The sequence below is a fragment of the Miniopterus schreibersii genome (genome assembly GCF_964146895.1).
Source record: "Miniopterus schreibersii genome assembly, chromosome: 5".
Lineage (NCBI taxonomy): Eukaryota > Metazoa > Chordata > Mammalia > Chiroptera > Miniopteridae > Miniopterus > Miniopterus schreibersii.
Window position 1 is genome coordinate 37,830,314 of NC_138106.1, and position 21,592 is coordinate 37,851,905.

Sequence of the window (21,592 nt, forward strand, 5' to 3'; positions counted from 1 at the left end):
GACACAACAGCTGGATGCATAAAAACTATTGGGTTGTGGTTTTTTGTTTGTGATTTTTTGGTTGTGATTTTTTTGTTGTTTATATGAAAATACTCAGAATTATGCAACTGAAAGGGAAAAAATCAAACAACTGCTAGCTTTTATTTTCCTTTAAATCCAATCATCATCTCTTGATAAAGGAAATATTAAGCAAACCAGGCTCAGTGGACCACTCTTCTCTCCAAGGAGGTCCCTGGGAAGAGTTTGCCTGGGTAGCCTTGAAAACAAACAAATCCAACGCAACACAAGAAAACTTAAAGAATGTGTACGGTGTCCTGCACCTCTCTCTGCAGTGGTTCATTCCATAGGACGAATGCATATTCAACACACTGCCTTATTGCATGACTGACCTATTTATTATTGCATGCAGATATTCTAATGTTGTTGAGGGAGTGACACCATAGGACATAATTAGTATAGTACTTGGTCCTGTGGATGCTCTTTTTTGCAGCGCCCTTGCCATCCCAAGCCCAATGACCTTAATCTTATACTGTGCCACTCTCCACCAAATTTTCCCAACTCCTTTAACTCGTTGCAGTCTGTATTTTTCACCTTTTATTTTTCCAGTTCAAATGATCATCTAGGGGAACTAAATCGTCACCTTGATTTTCTTCTTTGTGGTCTTTTTCCTGAAAGTTGGGGCCCAGTCCTTAGCTGTATCCACATAGTGATCATGGACCATGGTAGAAAAAGTAACAAATAAGATCATATGACTTGCTGTCTATCCTTAGTCAACAAACCTGTAGGACTTTTAAACAAAAGTGCACATGTAAATGTCCTGCATCTGGCATTGTTGAGCTGTCAACATTTTGTGTCTGTTTCACTGTTATAAAATATTATATAAACACGGAAGTAAAGGCATTCTACAGGATCATCATTTTTAAAGAAGGAATTCTGGTTCTGTTTTCTAAAGAAATGTAGAAAGTCTTAATTTGGATCTATTTACAGTAAGAGTTTTAGCTTCTTTGGCTGCCAGTGTGTTATCTACCCTAAAACCTGGAATAAGAGATTTTTGGGAAAATTAAAATGTTTCTTTGGGGGAAATTCTTGATTATTCTGCCATAACAGATTATGTGTTAACTTGTAGATTCAGTTGTTCAATACTTGCTTATGTTCCAGAAGGTTTTCTTGTATTGGTGAAAATAAAGATGGTATGCAGGGGGAATATTTTTGTTCTTGATGTACCCTGTTTTGAAACTAGAAATCTGTCCTGTGGAACACAAAAGAAAGCAAATTATTTGTAAAGAAAAAATAAAACCAAAGTAAACAAAAATACAAACTTTCAATAGTTTGTTCAAATGAATTTCACTATGTCTCTGTGATAGTTTACTTCAGTGGAAGAAAAAAACCAGCCATTTGATATGAGGAGATTAAAGAAAAAGCCCGAAAGTAAAATTGAGCCACTCTGTTTTACAAACTAGTGTAGTCATGTGAGTCCCGGTGCCCTCAGCAACATTTTATTGGCCTTATCTTCATTGGCTGACATCCGTGGCAAATGTGTTTTTTTGTTCTAAAATGTCCATAGAATCGCTTTCTACTTTGCTATGTATACCACTACCACCTACTGCTTTATCAAGATCTGAGGCCTGAAAGAAACCTCAGAGACCACCATGTTTGGCTCCAGCATCTCTCAGATATAAATATTCTGATGTGTGCAGGCTCTGAGAGAGCACTGCCCCTGGGCTCTGGAGACCTGGGGTCTGGGCTGGTAAAAGTAATATATGTTTGCTTTTCCAAGGTTGGAGGCTGCCTAAGCTCAGCCCTACCTACTCAGGCCTCCTTTCTCTCACCTGCAAAGTGAGGGACTGGGCAACATCACCTCTCATATCTCTTGTTGCTCCAACATGCCAGGATTTTGCATCTAAAAGCTCATCTAACTCAGAACCTTTGAGTTTTAAAAGTTATTATTTTTATGACATGCTAGAAAAAATAGAAAATAAAACAAAGCAAATAAAAATGCTAAAATTACCCATAATTTAATCCCACCATCCAGAGATAACTATTAACAATTTTTTCAAAAATGAAAAAGTCCTCTTGTTTTATGGTTTGTTTTCTAATTGTAAAAGTAATATATGTTTGTTTTCCAAAAAATACTCAGACAATTTAGGAATGTTTATTTAAAGAAGAGAGTGAAAGACAACCATATACCCACCACTGAGACACAAACATTTTAACAGCTTTGCTGCATAACTTTCAGACTTTTAAAATCATATCTGTAGCCTGTCGGGGCGTGGCCCAGCAGTTGAGCGTCGACCTAGGATCCAGGAGATCGTGGTTCGATTCCCAGTCAGGGTACATGCCCGGGCTGCGGGCTCGATCTGCAGTCGGGGGCATGCGGGAGGTGGTTGATCAATGACGACTATCTCATCATTGATGTTTCTCTCTCTCTCTCCCTCTGCCTTTCTCTCTCTGAAATCAATAAAGATATATGTGTATATATATATATATATATTTAAAATCATATATGTACATATAAACTGGTCTCTACAAAAATAGGCTAATACTATGAATACTACTTAGTAAATTAAAAATCCATATGTTTACAAATATATTATGAATATTCTTTCAAGTATTTATAACTTTCAGTATTTTTAATAAATGTTTTGCTCCTGTTGAATTAAATCAATATCAAATATTCATAACTGCACCAGATCCCACTCAAATGGTTTGCTGTTGCATCAGCTGAATGAACCTTATGTATCTTTGGTTGCTTTTTTTCAGGAAGACCAGAACATATTTTTTTTGGTCAAGTACGAAATCAAGGAAGGCAACTGTTCTGTTGAAAGTGGCAAAAACTGGCAGGATTGTGACTACAAAGAACCTGAGCAAGCTGTAAGTGTGATGATCTGGAGCCTCCAGGTTTTTTTTATCTTATTTTACTAGTGCTGGGGATGATGCTTATTGTTGAGCCTCTTTGTGAGGGGTGCACATAAACCCTCAAATGTGTAGAAAAGTCAAATGCTTGATGTCTATGTTCTTGCAGAGACAGAAAGGGCATAGAGGCCAACCATGAGATGTGGAGAAAGCCCTACCGTGGAGAGGGGATTCTTATGACCAATTGGGGCATATAGACCATGTCCCAGAGAGTCAACAGATTGAAATTTGGGCTAAGATCGAAGGCTGGTAGAGGAGACCATGGGAGCTTTATTTGTACAGACCTGAGTTCAAATTCTGCTCTGCCTCTAGCTGGTTGATCACTCTTAACCCAGGAGTTCCCTGGTAAAAGGGAAATAAAATTGACCTCATCTGGTTGTTGGAGGATGGAAGGAGGTACATTATGAAAAGACCTTGTTTTAATGACAATGTATCTTAACCAAATGCCTAGCACCTGTGTGTCAGACCACACCTGGTGATTTGGCCTTAACTGAGGGAGATTACAGCTGGTATCTGCCAGGAGCAAGCCACTCTTTCCACAGCCATGGACGTACCTCTTTAATGTCAAAATGTTATCGGTGGAAATGGGGTGTCCACTAGTGGAAGTGGGGGATCTCTTTCCCCACTGAGCGTTGGGGGTCAGATCCTTACGATATCTTGAGAAAAATAATTTTCTAGGACTTGAATGGGAGGATGAGTGATCTTTATTTGGTGTAATTATATCCTTGTGTTTCTAAAGTCCCAGTTCCCTTAAACCAGTCCTGGAAGAGGTGCAGCTGGGGATTCAGCAGAGCTAAAAGCAGAGCCAGTGTCCCAAGTTTTCGTTTCATGGTGGAGCTGGGTCCCACACAGCATCAGGCTAATTCCAGCCCATTAGTCCATCGTGTGGGGTCTACAGGGCTGTGAGCCATGTGGGCGATAGCAGGGAAGCATGCCCCCTGCAACAAGAGAACCAGGAGCCCAGCGCACAAGAGAGCGAGAGGCAAGAGAGGGAACTCCTTTAGGAGTTTAAACATCTGAAATCTCCCAGGCTTACAGTGGCCACGCCTACTATGGCCACTGACCCCTTTCCAGGTGTGACTGACAGACAAGTGCCTTCCCTAAGTCTCCCAGACTTTACTGGGCACGTGTCTATTTGGCCTTCCCTTTGCTCCTTTTCAGCTAATTAATAACTGGGTTTATTATGATGGTATCAAAAACACCACATCCAGTGTGCAGTTGAGTCCTGAAGTTGAACTGTAAGAGGAGAGTTTAGCATGCTGGTTCTAGGGCACTGTGCTCATCTTGGTGAAAAAGAAATATCTCCAGTGCCCCAAACATAAAACTACTTTAAAACCTCACCATCTCAATGTTTCATGAATATCGATGGCTTGTAAATAATGATGATTAGGCTACAGAAACATTCATTCTTGTGTTTCAAAACCCTGTTAGAAAAAAATCTTAAGTTTTAAATAAAAGAAAAGTCATATTTAGTACTAGGTGCTCTTCTCCATCTGAAAGATTAAGATAAATGGTCTCCTTTTTTCTTTCTTTCCTTTTAGGCCACAGGAGAATGCACTGCGAATGTGGGGAAGAGAAACAATGGGAAATTCTCCGTGGCTACCCAGACCTGCCACATTACTCCAGGTAGCTGATATATTCAGCGGCTCTGTCCTGGGGGATATGAACCATTTTCTTGTGAGGCCAGGAACATAACTTAGACAAAGCTCCTTCCTGGAGGGCAGCAGGTGGCTATAGCAATGCCGCTTGCAGCCTTGGTAAGGGTTAGGGTCAGGGGTAGCAGAGTACTGAGGCTGGGGCCAGGTCCTGCCAGTCATCCCCTTAGCACTACCCTGACACTCTCCCTGAAGAGCAGCGCTGTATTAGGTGTGTGCAAGGGCCTTGGGAAAGGGCTAGAAAGCATACCACATACCTTCAGTTGTGAGAGTGTCCTTGGGCCAGAAAAACACAGGCTTTGAGGTCAGACCTGGCCTGGAATCTTTCCAAAACTCTTTACATTTTTGGTTTCCCTTTTCCTTGTCTATGAAAGGGGCCAAAGTAATTCTCACCGCAGAGGATTATTGTAGTCTGAAGCTAGATGAGAGGACTGAAGTTACAGTCATAATAAAGTATTAATAACAATCAGAATAAAAGTAATAATAGCTGGCATTTATTGAGCACTTATTGCCAGCCACAGTTCTAATTGATTTACCTACGTCAACTTATTTAATCCTCACAACAATTTTATGAGGCAAGTGTTAATATTCTCATTTTACAGATGAGGAAACCGAGGCTCACCACAGTTAAGTATCTTGCCCAAGGTCCCACAGCTAACAATTAACAGAGTTAGTATAGTAGACCCTGTAAGTATAGAGCAACTTATGAACAGATATAACCACTATTAGCTCCTTCCCTCTGGTGGCACAGCGGCTGGGTGCAGAAGAGTGGGCATATCTAGGTAATGTCAATCACAAAAGCCAACCCAGAACTGGCTTTCTGCAAGGTAAGGTTTTAGTAGCTGAGGCTCCAGAACAGCATCCACAGCCACACTCTTGAACATCAGTGGAGGGGCCACTGTTCTCTCCTGGCCTTAGTCATCCACATGGAACGCACAAAAACTATACCCCTTGAGTTTCAGCCCTAGCAAGAAGTGGCATTCAAAGAAAAACAGTCCAAAACAGAAAAGAAATCACAAGTAATTTAAAAAAAAATTTTTTGGAGTAGCTTTTTATTGTTCAGTTTAAGAACTTTAGCTCATAAGCAAATTTCACATTATCCAGACTACAGCACTTATATGCCATGAGAGAAAAAGCTCTTTGCCACACCTTCTAGGTCCACAATCACTACTAGGTCCCCAATCCCTTATATGAAACCTTTTTGGCCACATATGTTTCAGAATTCAAAATTTAAAATCATTATTTTAGTTTTTAAAAATCTCCCTAGAAATGTTGGGGCAGGGTGAAAAATCATTCCTTCACCAGGAAAACCTGAATTTGCATCTTTCCCACTCCTCTCACCCTCAAAAGGCTGCTCCATCTCTTCTCTTACCCCAGTCGGAGCTGCCCTTGAGGTCAGCAAAAAGTAGCTGCTGGCCTCTTCTCCATCTCCCCTTTCACCCCCTGTGTTGATCAATCTTTTGTCTTCCCATCAGTAATTCTCTCACCTTTCCCATGTAATTCCCCTCCAATTTTTTAACTTTGTCTACTACCCTGATGCTGCATAACCTCTGCAAGAGGAACAGTGAGGAAAGCTACGAACATTCACCCAGTAAATTTTTTTTCTGACACACATACTTATGGAGTGAAAGCCAAGAAACAGTTGCAAGGGGAGTTGTGTTGACTTGCTAACAACTGAGGGACACTGCTGTAGAACACTGTTGGCCTCCTGATTCTGTCTGGATTTTCCATACTCCGGCAGTGAGAGCCCTGGGGGAAGGGGCCTAGGACTCCTTCATGACTCTCCCCTCTACAGCGTGTGCCTCTACTAACAGCGGGTTAAAACCATCTGTTATAAACATTACTTGGTAACTTAATACAAACTCACTCCTGTTTTAGTATTTTACATTATTTTATCAAAACCCCTTCAGTGGCACCCCATTGTTACCGCAGACTATTCTTAATTCACTTCAGTGGATCTATGAACACCCTGAAATTATGTGGGGAACATTGTGAGTACCCGCATTTTCCTGGAAAGGGCGCCATAGCTTTCATCAGGTCCACCAAGGAGCCCATGACCCTTGGAATATAGTCTGTAACTCCTGGCCTCCAGAGAGTGGCCCAGGCTCAACAGCAGTGGACTCTCTCTACCAACTGTTCAGACCTCAATCACCAGTTCCTGCCTTGTGCTTCAAGTCCTGGTAAAATGAATATACACCACATCCCACACGGCTGCCCCTGACTCCTGCTTTCTTGGGAGCCATTTGTTCTTTCTTAGGCTTCGCACCTTGTGTTGCCCAGTTGATATTGACTGCTTTTCACCCTTCTTAGCTCAGACCTCTTCTCTTCAGGAAAGTCTTTCTTGAGCTCACTCTGGGCTCCTGCCTTTCTAAGCTCTTGCCAAATTATTTTGAAATACCATCTACAGTTCTCTCCCCCACTTGACTTTGCCCAGCTCCTTCACCACAGTGACCATTACTAACACACATTAACTTATCCACATAGTCTAGCTCAGCACCTGACATATTACAGCAGGTGCAAAATATGTACAAGTTTGTTGAATTGAATTGATACAAAACATATTATACCCTGAACCAGGCTTCAAGGAGCTTTAATTAGCACTGAGAAATAAATAATAATATACCTGTAATGTTTTGCTTTAAAAAAATATTTTATTTAATTTTTTAGGGGGGAAAGAAGGAGGGAGAGGGAGAGAGAGAGAGAGAAACATCAATGTGAAAGTGATTGGCTGCCTTCTGCACAACCCCTACAGGGTAGAGCCTGCTACCCATGCATGTGCCATCACCAGGAATCGAACCAGCAACCTTTCGGTGCATGGGGACAATGCCTAACCAACTGAGCCACACCAGCCAGAGAACATTTTAATTTTTTATAAGTGGATAAATCCATGTATTATTTCTATAATTTATTATGATTTTAAAATAATTATGCACAATAGTATGCATGTAAGATGTTCTTAAGTCAATGGTAGGTTTTTTTTCCCTCTGATTGACTAAAAAGCAGTCTTGTGTTCTCTTTTTCTAATACATACTAGAATTTACTAGAAAGTTTGTATACCACGGCCTTTGAAATTATCTTTCTTATTTAGGGCAATGTATCTGAATACGGGTTTTCCTCATTAATGCTGCCCTTTTGCCTACTCTTTCTTTGTCAAGCCAAGGGCCCTGTGATGACATCCACGTATGAATGCGCAGGCTGTGTGCACCCCATATCACCTGCCAGCCCTGACTTGGAACCTGTTCTGAAACATGCCATTCAACATTTTAACAACCACACAAATCATTCCCACCTCTTCACTCTTAAAGAAGTAAAAAAGGCACAGAGGCAGGTTTGTTCTTTAGTTTTCATTTCCCACAGTATTGTTAAAATGTTTTGGATCTTTATGTTTAGGGTTTCATTACCTAAAATAAACCATTGGTCAAAAGAAAATATATGATTCCACGTGCAGAGGGAGCTCTTTTATGTCTTCATGTGACTATCATAGAAGGTAAAGAGCTTTCTCTTTAGTCAAAGTGATTCGGATACTACAACATGTAATGGGCAAGGGAGTTTCTAATCAGACCCCTTGCTCTGAGGTTGGTTTTAATGACTGGGTCACGTTCTTCTTAGAGATGGTGAAATGTAAAGGTCATTCTGGCCTTAAGGTTTGAAGAAAACTACATTATCACCTAGCTATCATGAGTCAAACATGGCTCCAAAATATTAAGTGGTACCCAAAAAGGTGGGCACAGCTTTCTGAATACCCTCTAAATTATAGTTTTCATATCATCAAAAAAAAAGTAAATACTTGTAAATCTGGTCTTTTTATTGACTTGGTTCACTAAGCCTTTACTGAGAGTTGACTGGGTCCCTTGTATTTCAGTGTCTAATTATGAAGGACTCACTTTGGTCAATAACATTCCCTGCTTTTAATAGACTGTCCATCTTGCTTTCATGCAAGATGCATGTTCTACTCAACTACATTCAGATCCAGCTGTCAGGTTGGGACTAGCCCAAGATAAAGCAGAAGAAAACTTACTGCCTGACAGTCTGAGAACCTGAGAATCTATCAGTAATGACCATTCTAGCTCCAAAGTTTTCTTTAACCATCTAAAAGAGCATTACTTCCCCAGCCGGGCGTGGCTCATCGGTTGAGCGTCGACCTAGGATCCAGGTGATTGGGGTTCAATTCCCAGTCAGGGCACATGCCCGGGTTGTGGGCTCGATCAATGATTCTCTCATCATTGATGTTTCTATCTCTCCCTCTCCTTTCTCTCTCTGAAATCAATAAAGATATATTTAAAAGAGCATTACTAATATTTCACAAAATTCAGGAGGACATTATTTTTTTGCTGCCTGGCAGGGGAAATATTGCTAGGTCTTTCTTAAGAAAATACAGTAACTCCACTTACTTTTTATATTTAAATGTGTAGGAGTGTGTGCATGTGTGTGCACGTGTGGATGTGTGTGTGTTGAGGAGTATGAGAGTCATAAAGTGCTCAATATTTATTCAGTCATGACTTTTGCCTAGTAATAATAGTTTCTATTTTTGAGTACTTGCAATATGCCAGGCAGTATTCTCAGCTCCTCATAACACAGTGAATAATGTTTAAACTGCCCTTTAACTATTCAATTCAAAATTGTTTCAGGTGGTAGCTGGATGGAACTATGAAGTTACTTACGTAATTGAGCAAACTAATTGTTTGAAGGAGAATTTTCTATTCTTAACTCCAGACTGCAAGTCCCTTCCAAATGGTGTAAGTAGAAAAAAATCTAATTATGAAGTCACTAGCATTTGGTGTCTGGTATTTACAGGTGTGGGAATACTCAGCTATATAGGAAGACTTGGTGACTGAAATTTTAGGTGACATTCATGAATTCATAGTCACATTCACCATGTCACTAGTGCTGCCTTACCCATCTGGTCAAAAAAAATCTGTACATCTAGCAATAAGCATTTACACATATAACCAGGGCCTGAAATAAAATGATGCCATGTCAAGTTTGTCAGCTCATGTCTTTACACTTTCCTCTCTCCTTTTCTTCCCCATTGTGCTTAACATCCTTCCAGTGTTCCTGAGCTCTAATGCAGGATAGTCCCTAACTTTAAACTTGGCTCTGCTTGTTTTCCTCCCCTCCTTTCCCCTTCCTTTATCTTGAATAAACACATCCTGAGCCTCTATCACTTTCTAGGATTACATCTTGTTATCAGAACCAAATTTATGTTAAAGGAGAGTATCGCTAAGTGGCATTCGTTAATGCATGTTGAGATGACTAAGGCACCATGACCTTCCCAGAATACTGGATTTGCATTTTAGCAGAAGACTGTGCTTTGAGCAAAGGATTATTGCAAGCCCTTTAGTCTATTATTCTATGTCTAAAAGTCTCTGATATGGGAAGAAAATGAGAAATCCAGACAGTAAGATGTTAATTTCAGCATTATTATTACTAGAAAAAAAATGGAAATAACTTATATTTTCAACATTAGGGTATGTTTAAATAAATTATAGCATACCTATGCAGTAGAATATATGCAGCCATAAAATTATACTTACATATTTTTTAATGACTTATTAAAATGGTTATAATATGGTAAGTAAAAATATAGACTATGAAACTATACATACATATTCATTCAAATATATAAAGTAAATGTGAATATTAAAAGTGATGGAGGGGAGCATTTGAGGTCTTGCTCCCTGTCATATGTTGTTAGTTTGCCTCAAATGAACTCTTATAAAAAAATGTTTAAGTGATGAAAAAAATATGCAAAAGTATAAAACATAATTAACTTTCGGTTGGGACTATGGGTGCCTTTTTTTGATTCTTTATACTTTTTGAAACTCTTTAATACTTCCCAATGTTTCTAATCAAGCATATATTTATTTCATAATTGGGAGAAAAGTTAAAAGGATACTATTAAGAGAGTGAAAAGACAACCGACAGAATGGGATAAATTATTTACATTATATATCTGATAAGGATTTAACATGCAAAATTTATAAAGAACCCCTACAATACAACAACAAAAAGACAATCAGCCTAATTTTTAAATGGGCAAAGGACTTTAAAATAAACATTTCTCTAAAGAAGCTATACAAATGGCCATTAAAGCACTGCAAAAAGATGCTCAACATAATTAGCTATCAGTGGAGTGTAAATACCAACCACAATGAGTTGCCATTTCACCCCTAAAAATGGCTATAATTTTTTAAAAATTGGAAAATAGTATTGGGAGGATGTGGAAAAATTGAAACATTTGTTCATTGCTGATGGGAATATAAAATGGTACAGTCACTGTGAAAAACAGTTTGGTAGTTCCTCAAAAAGTTATAAATACAATTATCGCATGACTCAGCAATTGCACTCCTAGATATATACCCAAAAGAATTAAAAACAGGGACTCGAACAGATACTTATGTCAGTTTTCATCACAAAATTATTTACAGTAGCCAAAAAGTGGAAACAACCCAAATGTCCATTAACAGATGAATGGAAAAGCACAATTCACTGTATATATAAAACAATGGGATGTTCTTTTATTTAGAAAGAAATAAAATTCTGACATGAGCTACAACATAGATGAACCTTGAAAACATTATGCTAAGTGAAATAAGCCAGACACAAAAAGATAAATATTGTATGATTCCACTTATATGAAATATATAACATATGCAAATGCATAGAAACAAAAGTAGATGAGAGTCTACCAAGGGCTGGGAGGAGGGAGATGGGAGTTTATTGCTTAATGGGCACAGAATTTGTGTTTGGGGTGATGAAAACTATTGAGAGTAGATAGTGGTGATGGCTGCGTAACACTCTGAATGTAACTAACATCACTGAATTATGCACTTAAAAATGGTTAAAGTGGCAAATTTTATGTTACATATATTTTACCATAATAAAAAATAGTAAAAAAGGAGAGAGAGAAACCCTCTAAAAATGTATGCCTTAGCTACTAGTTAGCTTTGTTATTTTTAGTCAAGTTTGGCCTTTTAACACCTGTTTTTTACATTTTTTAGTTAGTCATTTGAGATTATATAGATGTTATCTAGCTTTAATCTTCCTGCATTTGTTTTAAGGCCTCAAGTTAGTCTTTTCTTTGCAACACAGAAAAATGCAAGGGCTAGTTGGAGTCACAAAGCCAATCAGATTCTTGGTGTAACTCCTCTGAGCTTCCATTTCCTCATTTGTCAAATAGTGATGAGTAATAACACCTATCTCACAGTGTTGTTTCAATAATTAAAGGACTTAAAATATAAAGGAACTATTTTGCCTACAGCTGGTGAGACTGAAGGCCTTGCTATTGAGTTTGATCCCTGAACCAGCAGCATCAGCACCACTAGGGAGCTTGTTAGAAAAGCAGAATCTTGAATTCCACCCCACACCTACTGCATCTGCATGTTAACAAGGTTCTCAGCTGATTCACTTGCACTCTAAGTTTGAGAAAGCACTGAGTTAAGAGGTTTCATAAGTAGTTCTCATGCCATACTGCATATTAGAATCATTTCGCCAGCTTGAAAAATAACTCTTCCTAGGCCATTCCCCCAGACGTCAGATTTCATTGGTCTGGGGGGGGTCCCTGGAGTCAGAATAATCTAAAAGCTTCTAGGTGAATCAAATATGCTGATAGAATTGAGAACCTCAGGGCTACTTCAGGAATCCTTCTCCCCATCCAAAATTAAGGTATTGTAAATGTAGCAATCCTTGTATCTTTAACAACTATAACATTTATTACATAGATGTCTCCTTATTGGAAATAAACATTTGTAGAAAACGTCAAGGCAATGCAGAAACATAGAAAAAAAAAAATTGACCCATATCCCCAAATACCCAAAGTATATTTCCCTCTGATCTTTTTTTTTTGTGGGGGGGGGGAGATATTGACAATTTTGGGTGATTTCTTTGTCTGTTAATCATTGTGATTATTTTACATGCTGCATTTTTTTCACCTTAGAATTTTCCTATGTCATTAAAACTCTTGATAAACTTTTTTTTAAATAACTATAAAATCCTATTTAAGATATGATAGATAGTTTTTCAATTACTTTTCTATTGTTCGACATTTGGGTTGTTTTCATTTTTTATTATAGTTAGTAACTCATCAAACATTATTGAGAATAAAGCTATTTCTGTATTTGGTATATTTTCTTATTTTCATACATTTGTTAGAAATTTATGGGTTGAATTTATGAATTATTTCCTATATCCTTTGTCCATTTCTCTTTGGAATAAATCTTAATGATTTGGAAAAGAGCATTTGTATACTAAAGGTATCAGTGCTTCGTCATATTTTCTTAGTTGTTCATTGTTTAGTTTTCATTATGGTATTTCTGACTTATAAGTAGATTTTGTTTATAGGTGATCAAACCTAATAATATTTTCCGTTAGAATTCTTCCACAATTTGCTCAGCAGTCACCTTTTTCCCCTAGTTTGTCTATAGTCAGTGTTTTTAAATAAAGCTTTTGAACCTGTTTGGAATTAACTTTAATGTATCTTGTGAGGTCTCTGAATTGAGTCTTTTTCAAGAAGATAACCAGATATCTCAACATTCTCCCCTTATACATAAATTTATGACAGCCTTTATTCCATAATAGTTTCTTATGAAAAACCTGTTGTCTATATTTTTGTATCACCATGTTTTAACGGTAGGTTTAAATTTGTGATTTATTATTCCAGTGTTTATATCCTCAAAACCAACTTAGAATAAGTTTGTCAGAAAAACTTATATTGTCGTATAGATTGGAACTGCATTACATTTCTAAATTAATTTAAGGAGAATTGGCATATGTACTATATTTAGTCTTTTCAGTCAATAACTTGGTATATATCTCTACTTAGGCAAGTGTTATTTTAAATTTCTAAAAGTTGTATGATTTTATTTATATATATCCAGAACACTGTTCACTAAAGCTATTTCTATGTAATTTTATTAACCAATATCATCCCAATACATTTTTTTAAAATTTAAGATATTGGTGTTATAATTTAGCAAATGCTTGAAATATATATTGAAATATCATGTTATATATTTCTAATTTAATGTGTTATGTTTTTTTGACAACATTCCTAATAGTAATCTCTAGATTCTTAAACTCTGTTTGCTTAGTGTTAATGATTCTTTAAATATGCATTTGGGTTTTATTTCTAGTTTAAGAACTCTACATCTATATTTAAAGGTGAAAATGGTTTGACAGTTTTCTGGGTATGTTTGTGTGTGCATTCTATTTTTTCAGGTTTTGGTATCCAGATTATAGTTTTGTAGAATGAATTGGGTGTGTGTGACATGCAGTTGAGTCAGCTTTGACTCTGGTGACCCTATGAATGAGTGATGACCATACTGTCTTGACTTCAACAGCTCTGCTGAGTGCCTGTAGACTCATTTCTATGACTTCTTTTATGGAGTCAGTCCAAGTCATATTTGGCCTTCCTCTTTTCCTGCTACTTTCTATTTTTGAGTTAGGTGGTTAGCCACTATTTTTTGAGTTGGGTAGTTTATGACTATTTTCTATATTCAGAAACAGTTTATATAGCATGGAACTATATGTTTCTTTAATTTTAAAAATTATTCATCTATAAAACATCTATGTTGTTTAGAGGAGAGAAATGGAATGGGAGTTGAGAGTAATGATAGCATCCCCTAGTACTTGGGTTATTGGTCCACTCGAGTTTTGTTCTTTGGGTTAAGTTAGTGTTGGTTATTTAGAGTTTTCCAGAAAAGTATCCATTTCTTTGGGATTTAAATTAGCATACACTTGTTCATAATTATCCTCTTATATTTTTATACTTCTCTCTTTCCTTTGCTATGTTGCCTTTTTTTGCATTTTGACTTTTTCCCTTACCCCAAGAACGATCATTTGGATTTATTTATTAACGCTAGTGCTTTCTGTTTCCTAGTTCCTCAGTTCTTGCTTTATTGTTTCCTCCTGTTTTGTTTTGCAGGAGGCTATTTATGATTCTTTTCCTTTCTCTAACTTCTTGAGAGAAACACCTAGATTTGAGGTTGTTTTGTTTGTTTCTTGCCTCTCTCTTTTTAAATTATGAAAGTAGATAAAGCCATGAGTTTAACTCTAAATGCTGCGCTGGCAACATTATGTAAAATTCTCATTTTTCTTGTTTTGCTTTTTCTATTTTTTCTTATCCAAGGAAGACCCTGACTATTTAGGCAAGCTTGTTTAGATTTCCAAGTAGTTAGTTTCTTTTTTATTTGTTTAAACTTATTAATTTTTAGGAATTTTTTTCTTTTTGGTGCTGAGGTCAAAGGACATGGCCTATATTGTTTTGATTTGAAATCAAATCATGGCTCAGCGGTTGAGTGTCGACCTAGGATCCAGGCGATCAGGGCACGTGAGCAGGTTGCAGGCTGCAGCCAATCAATGACTCTCATCATTGATGTTTCTATCTCTCTCTCTCCATCTCCTTTCCTCTCTCTGAAATCAATAAAGATATATATTTTTTAAAATATCTGTATCATACTTTAAAAATATCATTTAAGTCATATGTATCATATGAAAGCACCATCTAAATACATTTTTATTATGTTACTCTTTTTCTATGACCTTATTTATTTTCTATCCCTTTGGTCTGTCTTAGATTTATAGTTGTATATTAAATTTCCCCACCTACCACCATTATTTTAATCTATTTCTATTCATATATCTAATTTCTGCTTTATGTATTTTGACTCCATGCTTCTAGACTATATCTGTTATAAAAATAAAATTATCTTCTTTACTACCATCATGAGTTTTTTGTTACTTGAATTTTACTTTGTCCAATATAAATAGTACTATAGTTCCTTTTTTGTTTACATTTGCCTCATATAGCTTTGCTCATCCGTTATGATTAATCTTCCTTTATCTTTTGTATTACAAGATATTCTTGAAAATATAATACATTAATTTTGTTTTTAACTTCATCTGGAAGTCTTTGTTTGCCTTTCTAAAAGAAATTTTACCCACTCAATTATATAATTATTTTTCCTGCCCTAGGTATTCCTGTCATCTTACTTCGCGTCTTTGCGTTCATGTATGTGCATTTATTGTTGTTGGTGCTAATACCTAACTATTTCTTATTCTCTCTTTTGCAACTGGACTATGTTTTGTTTTGTTTTCTATGTAAAGCTGACATCTTATATTTAATTTTACTAAATGTTTAAAGGTTCTTAAAATGTTTTGAACTTAAATGCACTTATTTACTTTTTAAAAACTAGGAAACCGGCAAGTGTACAGATCATGCGTACATGGATCCTCAGCTAAATATTGCTTCCTTCTCACAGAAGTGTGAGTTTTTACCAGGTATGCGATAATACATGTTTGTTCTCTAATAGTACACGCTGATCCCAGGCAACTGGCTAGGTCTTTTCATAGGAACTTTGCTTTGGGTCCCATGATATGATCGACAGGCCTTACTGAGAACGCTGCACCCCATTTCTGCACAGCTGTGCTGTAGCGGGTGCAGTTGAGACTGCTCTGCCAAGTGGCAGAGGGAACATGTGACAGAAGAAAAGATTTATGTTCTTTGGGCAAAGCTTGCCTCCAGATACAATGTGTCTAAGATGTCCCTACATAAGGTGTTATAAATTGGGGAAGCTGTATCTCATTTTTAATCACTCAGAATAAAATCCTTTTAATTAAAGACTTTTTTCTCCTGCATGATATAATGGGGGGGGGGGGGATAGTGTGAGTTTGTAGTCAAGCCAGTATTTCTTATACCAAGGGCTGGATTTTCTCATACTTGGAAGATATTTGCATACATTCCATGGTGAGGAGCAGCACTGAAGCTGCTTGCTCACCAGAATCACAAGACTTAAAATTTTCCCACTAGAGCATCATTCCTTTAAGTTAAGCATTGCTTTTTACACTTTCTATCAAAAATGCAAATACTTAGGAAAAGTGCAGCATATTGATTGAGTCACTAACACCTTCTGAATGAAGGTTTCCCTAAATACACTTGACTCTGAGGAGAGGAAGAGAGCAGAGGCAGTAAGGTGAAGGTCAGACAGACAGCCTCCACCTACACACCGCTGGGCTTTAGGCTGGCACGTGGCCCTCCGCACGTGGATGCTGGACCATGCGCAGGAGAGGTACTAGGCCAGACTGTTTCCTGAGTGCATATGCTGACTTAAAACCTGATTCTTCCAGGGGACGATTTTGTACTACCACCTCACATGTGTATTGGCTGCCCTGCAGAGTTACCTGTCGACAGCCCAAGGCTGAAGGAGCCTCTGCGTCATGCCATCACAAAGCTAAATGCAGAGAATAATGCAACTTTCTATTTCAAGGTTGACACTGTGCTTAGAGCCACATCACAGGTTTGTAACTTATGCTACAAAAATAGTGATATTATAGTAATTTTGCCACTGATCTTGGCTCTGGGTTGGGAAATAGTATACCTGGTGAAAGGAATTTGAATGTCAAGTCTCAGCCTTACTATGTGCTTGCCATGTGATCTTGGACAAGTCATTTAGGACTTGTTATAGGACATTCTCTTCATTTTGTGTCTGTGAAGGACTCAAGTGAGGACCAAATGAGATAATACACGTCAAGTCCTGGCCGGGTAGCTCATTTGGTTAGAGCATCGTCCTGATACACCAAGGTTATGGGTTTGATTCCTGGTCAGGACACATACAAGAGGCAACCAATGGTCAGGCCGGTGTGGCTCAGTGGTTGAACATCTGACCCATGCACCAGGAGGCCCCTGTTCAATTCTGGCCAGGGTTTCAGGCTCAATCCCCAGCAGGGGGCATGCAGGAGGCAGCCAATTGATCCATGTTTCTCTCTCATTGATGTTTCTGTCTCTCTCCCTCTACTTTCCTCTCTCTCTAAAAATCAATTAAAAAGTAGTTTTTAAAAAATAAAAAGAGTTAAGACCTCAGAAAATTTAAAAAAGAAGCAACCACTGAATGCATAAATAAATGGAACCAAAAAAAAGAGATAATATATGTCAATACATTATCTTTTCAAACTCTAAAGTGTTACATAAATTCTAGCAACTATTATATAATTAATAAAATGTAGGGCTAGGAAAAGCAAGACTTATTCTCTGCCCTTCTAGACTCATTTCTTATTGTAGCATCACTTAGTGCTTTGGTCTCAGCCCCATCACTCAGTGTATCATCACCCAGACTCTCTTCACAATCTCACCTCCATGTCATCCCTGCCCTCGTCCTTCCAGGCCACAAATGTACCCTCTAGGAATTTGTCTCTCCTTCCATGCCCTGTGAATAGATAAGGAGCATCTTAGTCTGGGGGTCAGGAGACCAGTTTCAGCACAGCATCAGCCACTCATGTCCTGGGTGTCATTCAGACTTACTCAGTCATTGTGGCCCCATCTGTAAAATGAGTGGCTGGGTGAAAAGAGCCCAAATTCCCTCCATCTCCAACAGCATATGACTAAACTATTCATGGACAGATTCGTGTTATAAATCTCAAAACTGGGCTCCCTAAATATAAGCTAAAGAAAAGTAATCAAAATAGAACCAAACTGTTATAGCAAACTACCATGATCTTTATCATCTGATGAAAAAAACACACACTTCACTTAAAGCAGTTCATACTTTTGGCTCAGTAACTGAATTTCTAGAAATCTAAAATAGAGTCTTTATAGACAATGATATTCATTGCAGCTTTAACTATAAAAGAAAAAATGGTAAACTGTCAAAAGGATCAGTAATATAGAAATGATCAAATAATATCTGGCATATCCTTAAAACGGAGTATCAAGAAGCAATTTTAAAGCGTCTTTGTGAGGAGTTCTTGATGTGGGAAATGCCTTGTGTTAATATATGCAGTGAAAAAAAAGGAGGCCATAAAATTGAATATACACTCTGTTGTCAGTTGTGATATTTTAAAAGTACAGAAAACAATACCGAAAAGAAACCAATGCCTCCAACTATTCACAGCGGTGGCTTTAGGTGATGGTACGATGGGCTGTCTATTTTCATCTTCTAACTTCCTGTATTAGTTTCACTACTGGGGGAAACAACCAAGCAAATGGTATTAAAATAAGTCAAAGCTGACCCTTTGACTTCTCTCCTATTCAGGCATTATTCCTGCCCCGGACACCACAATCTTTCTTCCTCTTTTCAAGGGCACATGACCCATGTTATGCTTACGCACAGGGTACACCTATCCATGCTACTCTTGTGTTTGTCAGCTTTTCTTCTCACTTCATATGTCTGCTTTCTTGTAAAATTCCCATATTCTTGGTGCAGGAATACTGTACTACTCTGCCGAATATTGCATGTCAGAGGTTTGCTGTCAGGAGAGAACCACATGCATTCTCATACATGACTATCTAGTCCTCTTAGTACTTGTGGGTCTCTGTAGATTAATCAGCATTATAGTGCGGGTCTGTGTGTGTGTGTGTGTGTGTGTGTTTATGCTAAGGATGCCAGGGGAACAACAGGTAATGCTGTGATTGAAGGGAACTGACATTCCTTCACTTGCCAAATCAATCTGAAATATGGTAAGATTCTCAAACTTACTTACAAAAGATGAATTTTACTGATTTTTGTGCTTAGAGAGAACCAATTTGGCTGTTCTGACATGGTCATTTATGAAAGCCCTGGTGGAAGCAGCCAAGTTACTGGAAATCCATTTACAGTATGATGAATTTGCCAAAAACCAATCTCCAAATGACCAATTTGCCAAATTGCTAAAAATTTATTTTACGTATTTGGTCTTGGCATATTTAGTCCTATTTGGATGTATGTCCATTTCAAGTTTGTTTCATATTTCAGACACCAAATATTTCTTAAATCCTCCCTTTGCACATGTGAACGACTGCAGTTTCTGTCACAGGCTGTTTGTTTTGCCTGGCACCGACTGCTGCTGTGCCCACTGTTGTCTAGATTTCTCCCTGTCTTTGCTCAGGTGAATATACTTCAAGGATCTGTGTGTGCACTTTCAGGAATTTTTTCCTTTAACAAAGTACTAGAAATGTCAAGGCATATATATGTGTCTAAGACTTCTGATGCAAATTGCCAAACAATTTACAATTATGCCAATTTACATTCATACCACCTGGGTATAGGACATTGGTCATCTTGATTTGAGCTATATTTCTACCAACAGGGATTGAGGCTTCATGCTTCCCACACGTGGCCAGTGCCAGGTATCAACGCTGTTTTTCATCTTTGCCAACATACAGGTTAAAAATGCTATTGCATTGGTTTTTTAGTGGGCACACCTTTGGTTATTAATAAAAGTAAACATTCTTTTCAGTCTTAATGACCATTTTAACTTCTTTTCTGAAATACCTGTTCATGTCTTTTGTTCATTTTTTAGTGTTGTGCTTTATATGCATAAAAATATTAATCCTATACCGTATTTTTCCCAGGTTGTTTTTTTTTTAAACTTTGCTTGCTGTGATTCTTGAGAATCAGTTTTCATTTTTGTCTGGACAAATTTAGGCAATTTTCCTTCCCTTAGGTTTCCTTCCTCTGCTTTTCACCTAAGAAAGGCCTTCCTTATCCTGAGATCTGATGGATATTTACTTATATCTTTTGAGTTTATTTCTTTAATTTAAATTTTTAATGCACTTGGAATTTATTTTGCTATGTGGTATTCTCTACTTTAAAAACAAAACTTGAGCAGGATGGGTTTGAGCAGGGAAGACTTCTGATTAGAACGACACCTGATAATAATAGCCAAATAGATTGAATTTGAGGCCCTCAAATGGAAGATTTACATCTACTTAATTCCTTCTTCTGGACCCTGAATAGAGCAGAGCCATCAGTTGTGGTTTGTTTTACATATTGTCAAGTTTCTTAGGCAACATTACCTTGATCAGCATTATTGTTAAAAACTGGATTAAGATATATTCTGAAAAGAGCAAGAAAACTTATGATCACCAAAATATAGACCCTAGAGGAAGGTTAGAACCTTCCCCCCCACTTACACATACACCTGGATTTTTAAAGGCTAAGTAGCAAATTTTACTTAAAAATTTAACCATGCTTCCACAGCAGAACAACGCCAGAAAAGGTGGAGAGGGAGTTTAGTCCTTCCTATGACTCCCTTCTCCCACTCTTCTTCCGCCCCCCCACACTTCCTCCAGGCTTTTAAAAAACACAGAGATAGGGAAGACTGTTGTGCTTTACTTTTACAAATGAGATTATTCTGTCAGCCTGTAACTTCATTTTTTTAAATAATGGTCATCTCTCCAGGTCAACAGATATATTGATGTATTCTTTTTGATAGGTATATATAACATTACACACTCGCACACACATTTAAACCCTAGAATTAAGTACTGAATAACTTGGTCTAGAAATTGGGCCATATCAATTAACACTTTAACACATAATTTAAAGTCATTTTTACCAAGTATATTTTTCAAGTGTAAGAGATGTAAGATATGGCATCTTAAAATGACCTTTAAAAAGCTACATTTGCAATTTTACTGATGTCAGAGTATTTTAAAAAGCGTGAGTTTAATTTTTTAAATAAATAAAATGTGCCTCTTCTATATAAAAAAATAAATAAATTGGGCTTCAAAGTGTTCATTGTGCAGACAGTATTATATGATGATTTAAACTGTTGCTAGAGCCCTGGCTGGTGTGGCTCAGTTGGTTGGTTGTCATTCTATGCACCAAAAGGTTGCCAGTTCAGTTCCCGGTCAGGGCATGTGCCCAGGTTGCAGGCCCAATCCTCAGAAGGGGCCGTGCAGAAGGCAACTGATCAATGACTCTCTCTCATCATTGATGTTTCTCTCTTCCTCTCTCTGAAATCAATAAAAACATATTTTTAAAAAATAAAGTAGTTAATTAAAACCTGTTGCTAGAGATTGCAATGGTTTCTTAATATTAAAAATTAAGAGAGGCAAACTAGAAAATCCAAATAATATTCCTAATCACATAATTTAAGTCACATAATTGCTATAGTGGCACTAACTCAGTATTTCTCTGATTCAAGACTTGGCAGGACAATAATGCATACTTAAAGAAAACGTTTAAGTTTTTCCTCCTACTCTTCTTTGATTCTATTACAACTTGAGCACTTGAATGACTAATGAATTTTGCAGCTCTTGAACCATAAAA

The 21,592-nt window shown here is 37.4% G+C and overlaps 1 protein-coding gene across 2 annotated transcripts in view; it reads left to right on the top strand.

The window, feature by feature from the left end:
• KNG1 (kininogen 1) overlaps window positions 1-21,592 on the top strand; it is a 28,023-nt gene that overhangs the window by 2,201 nt on the left and 4,230 nt on the right. For both annotated transcript variants that reach the window (XM_081138256.1, XM_081138255.1), the window contains exons 2-7: window positions 2,761-2,871; window positions 4,455-4,539; window positions 7,724-7,896; window positions 9,197-9,304; window positions 15,761-15,845; window positions 16,692-16,861. In XM_081138256.1, coding sequence (XP_080994382.1) covers window positions 2,761-2,871; window positions 4,455-4,539; window positions 7,724-7,896; window positions 9,197-9,304; window positions 15,761-15,845; window positions 16,692-16,861 — 732 coding nt within the window. The remainder of the gene's footprint in view (window positions 1-2,760; window positions 2,872-4,454; window positions 4,540-7,723; window positions 7,897-9,196; window positions 9,305-15,760; window positions 15,846-16,691; window positions 16,862-21,592) is intronic.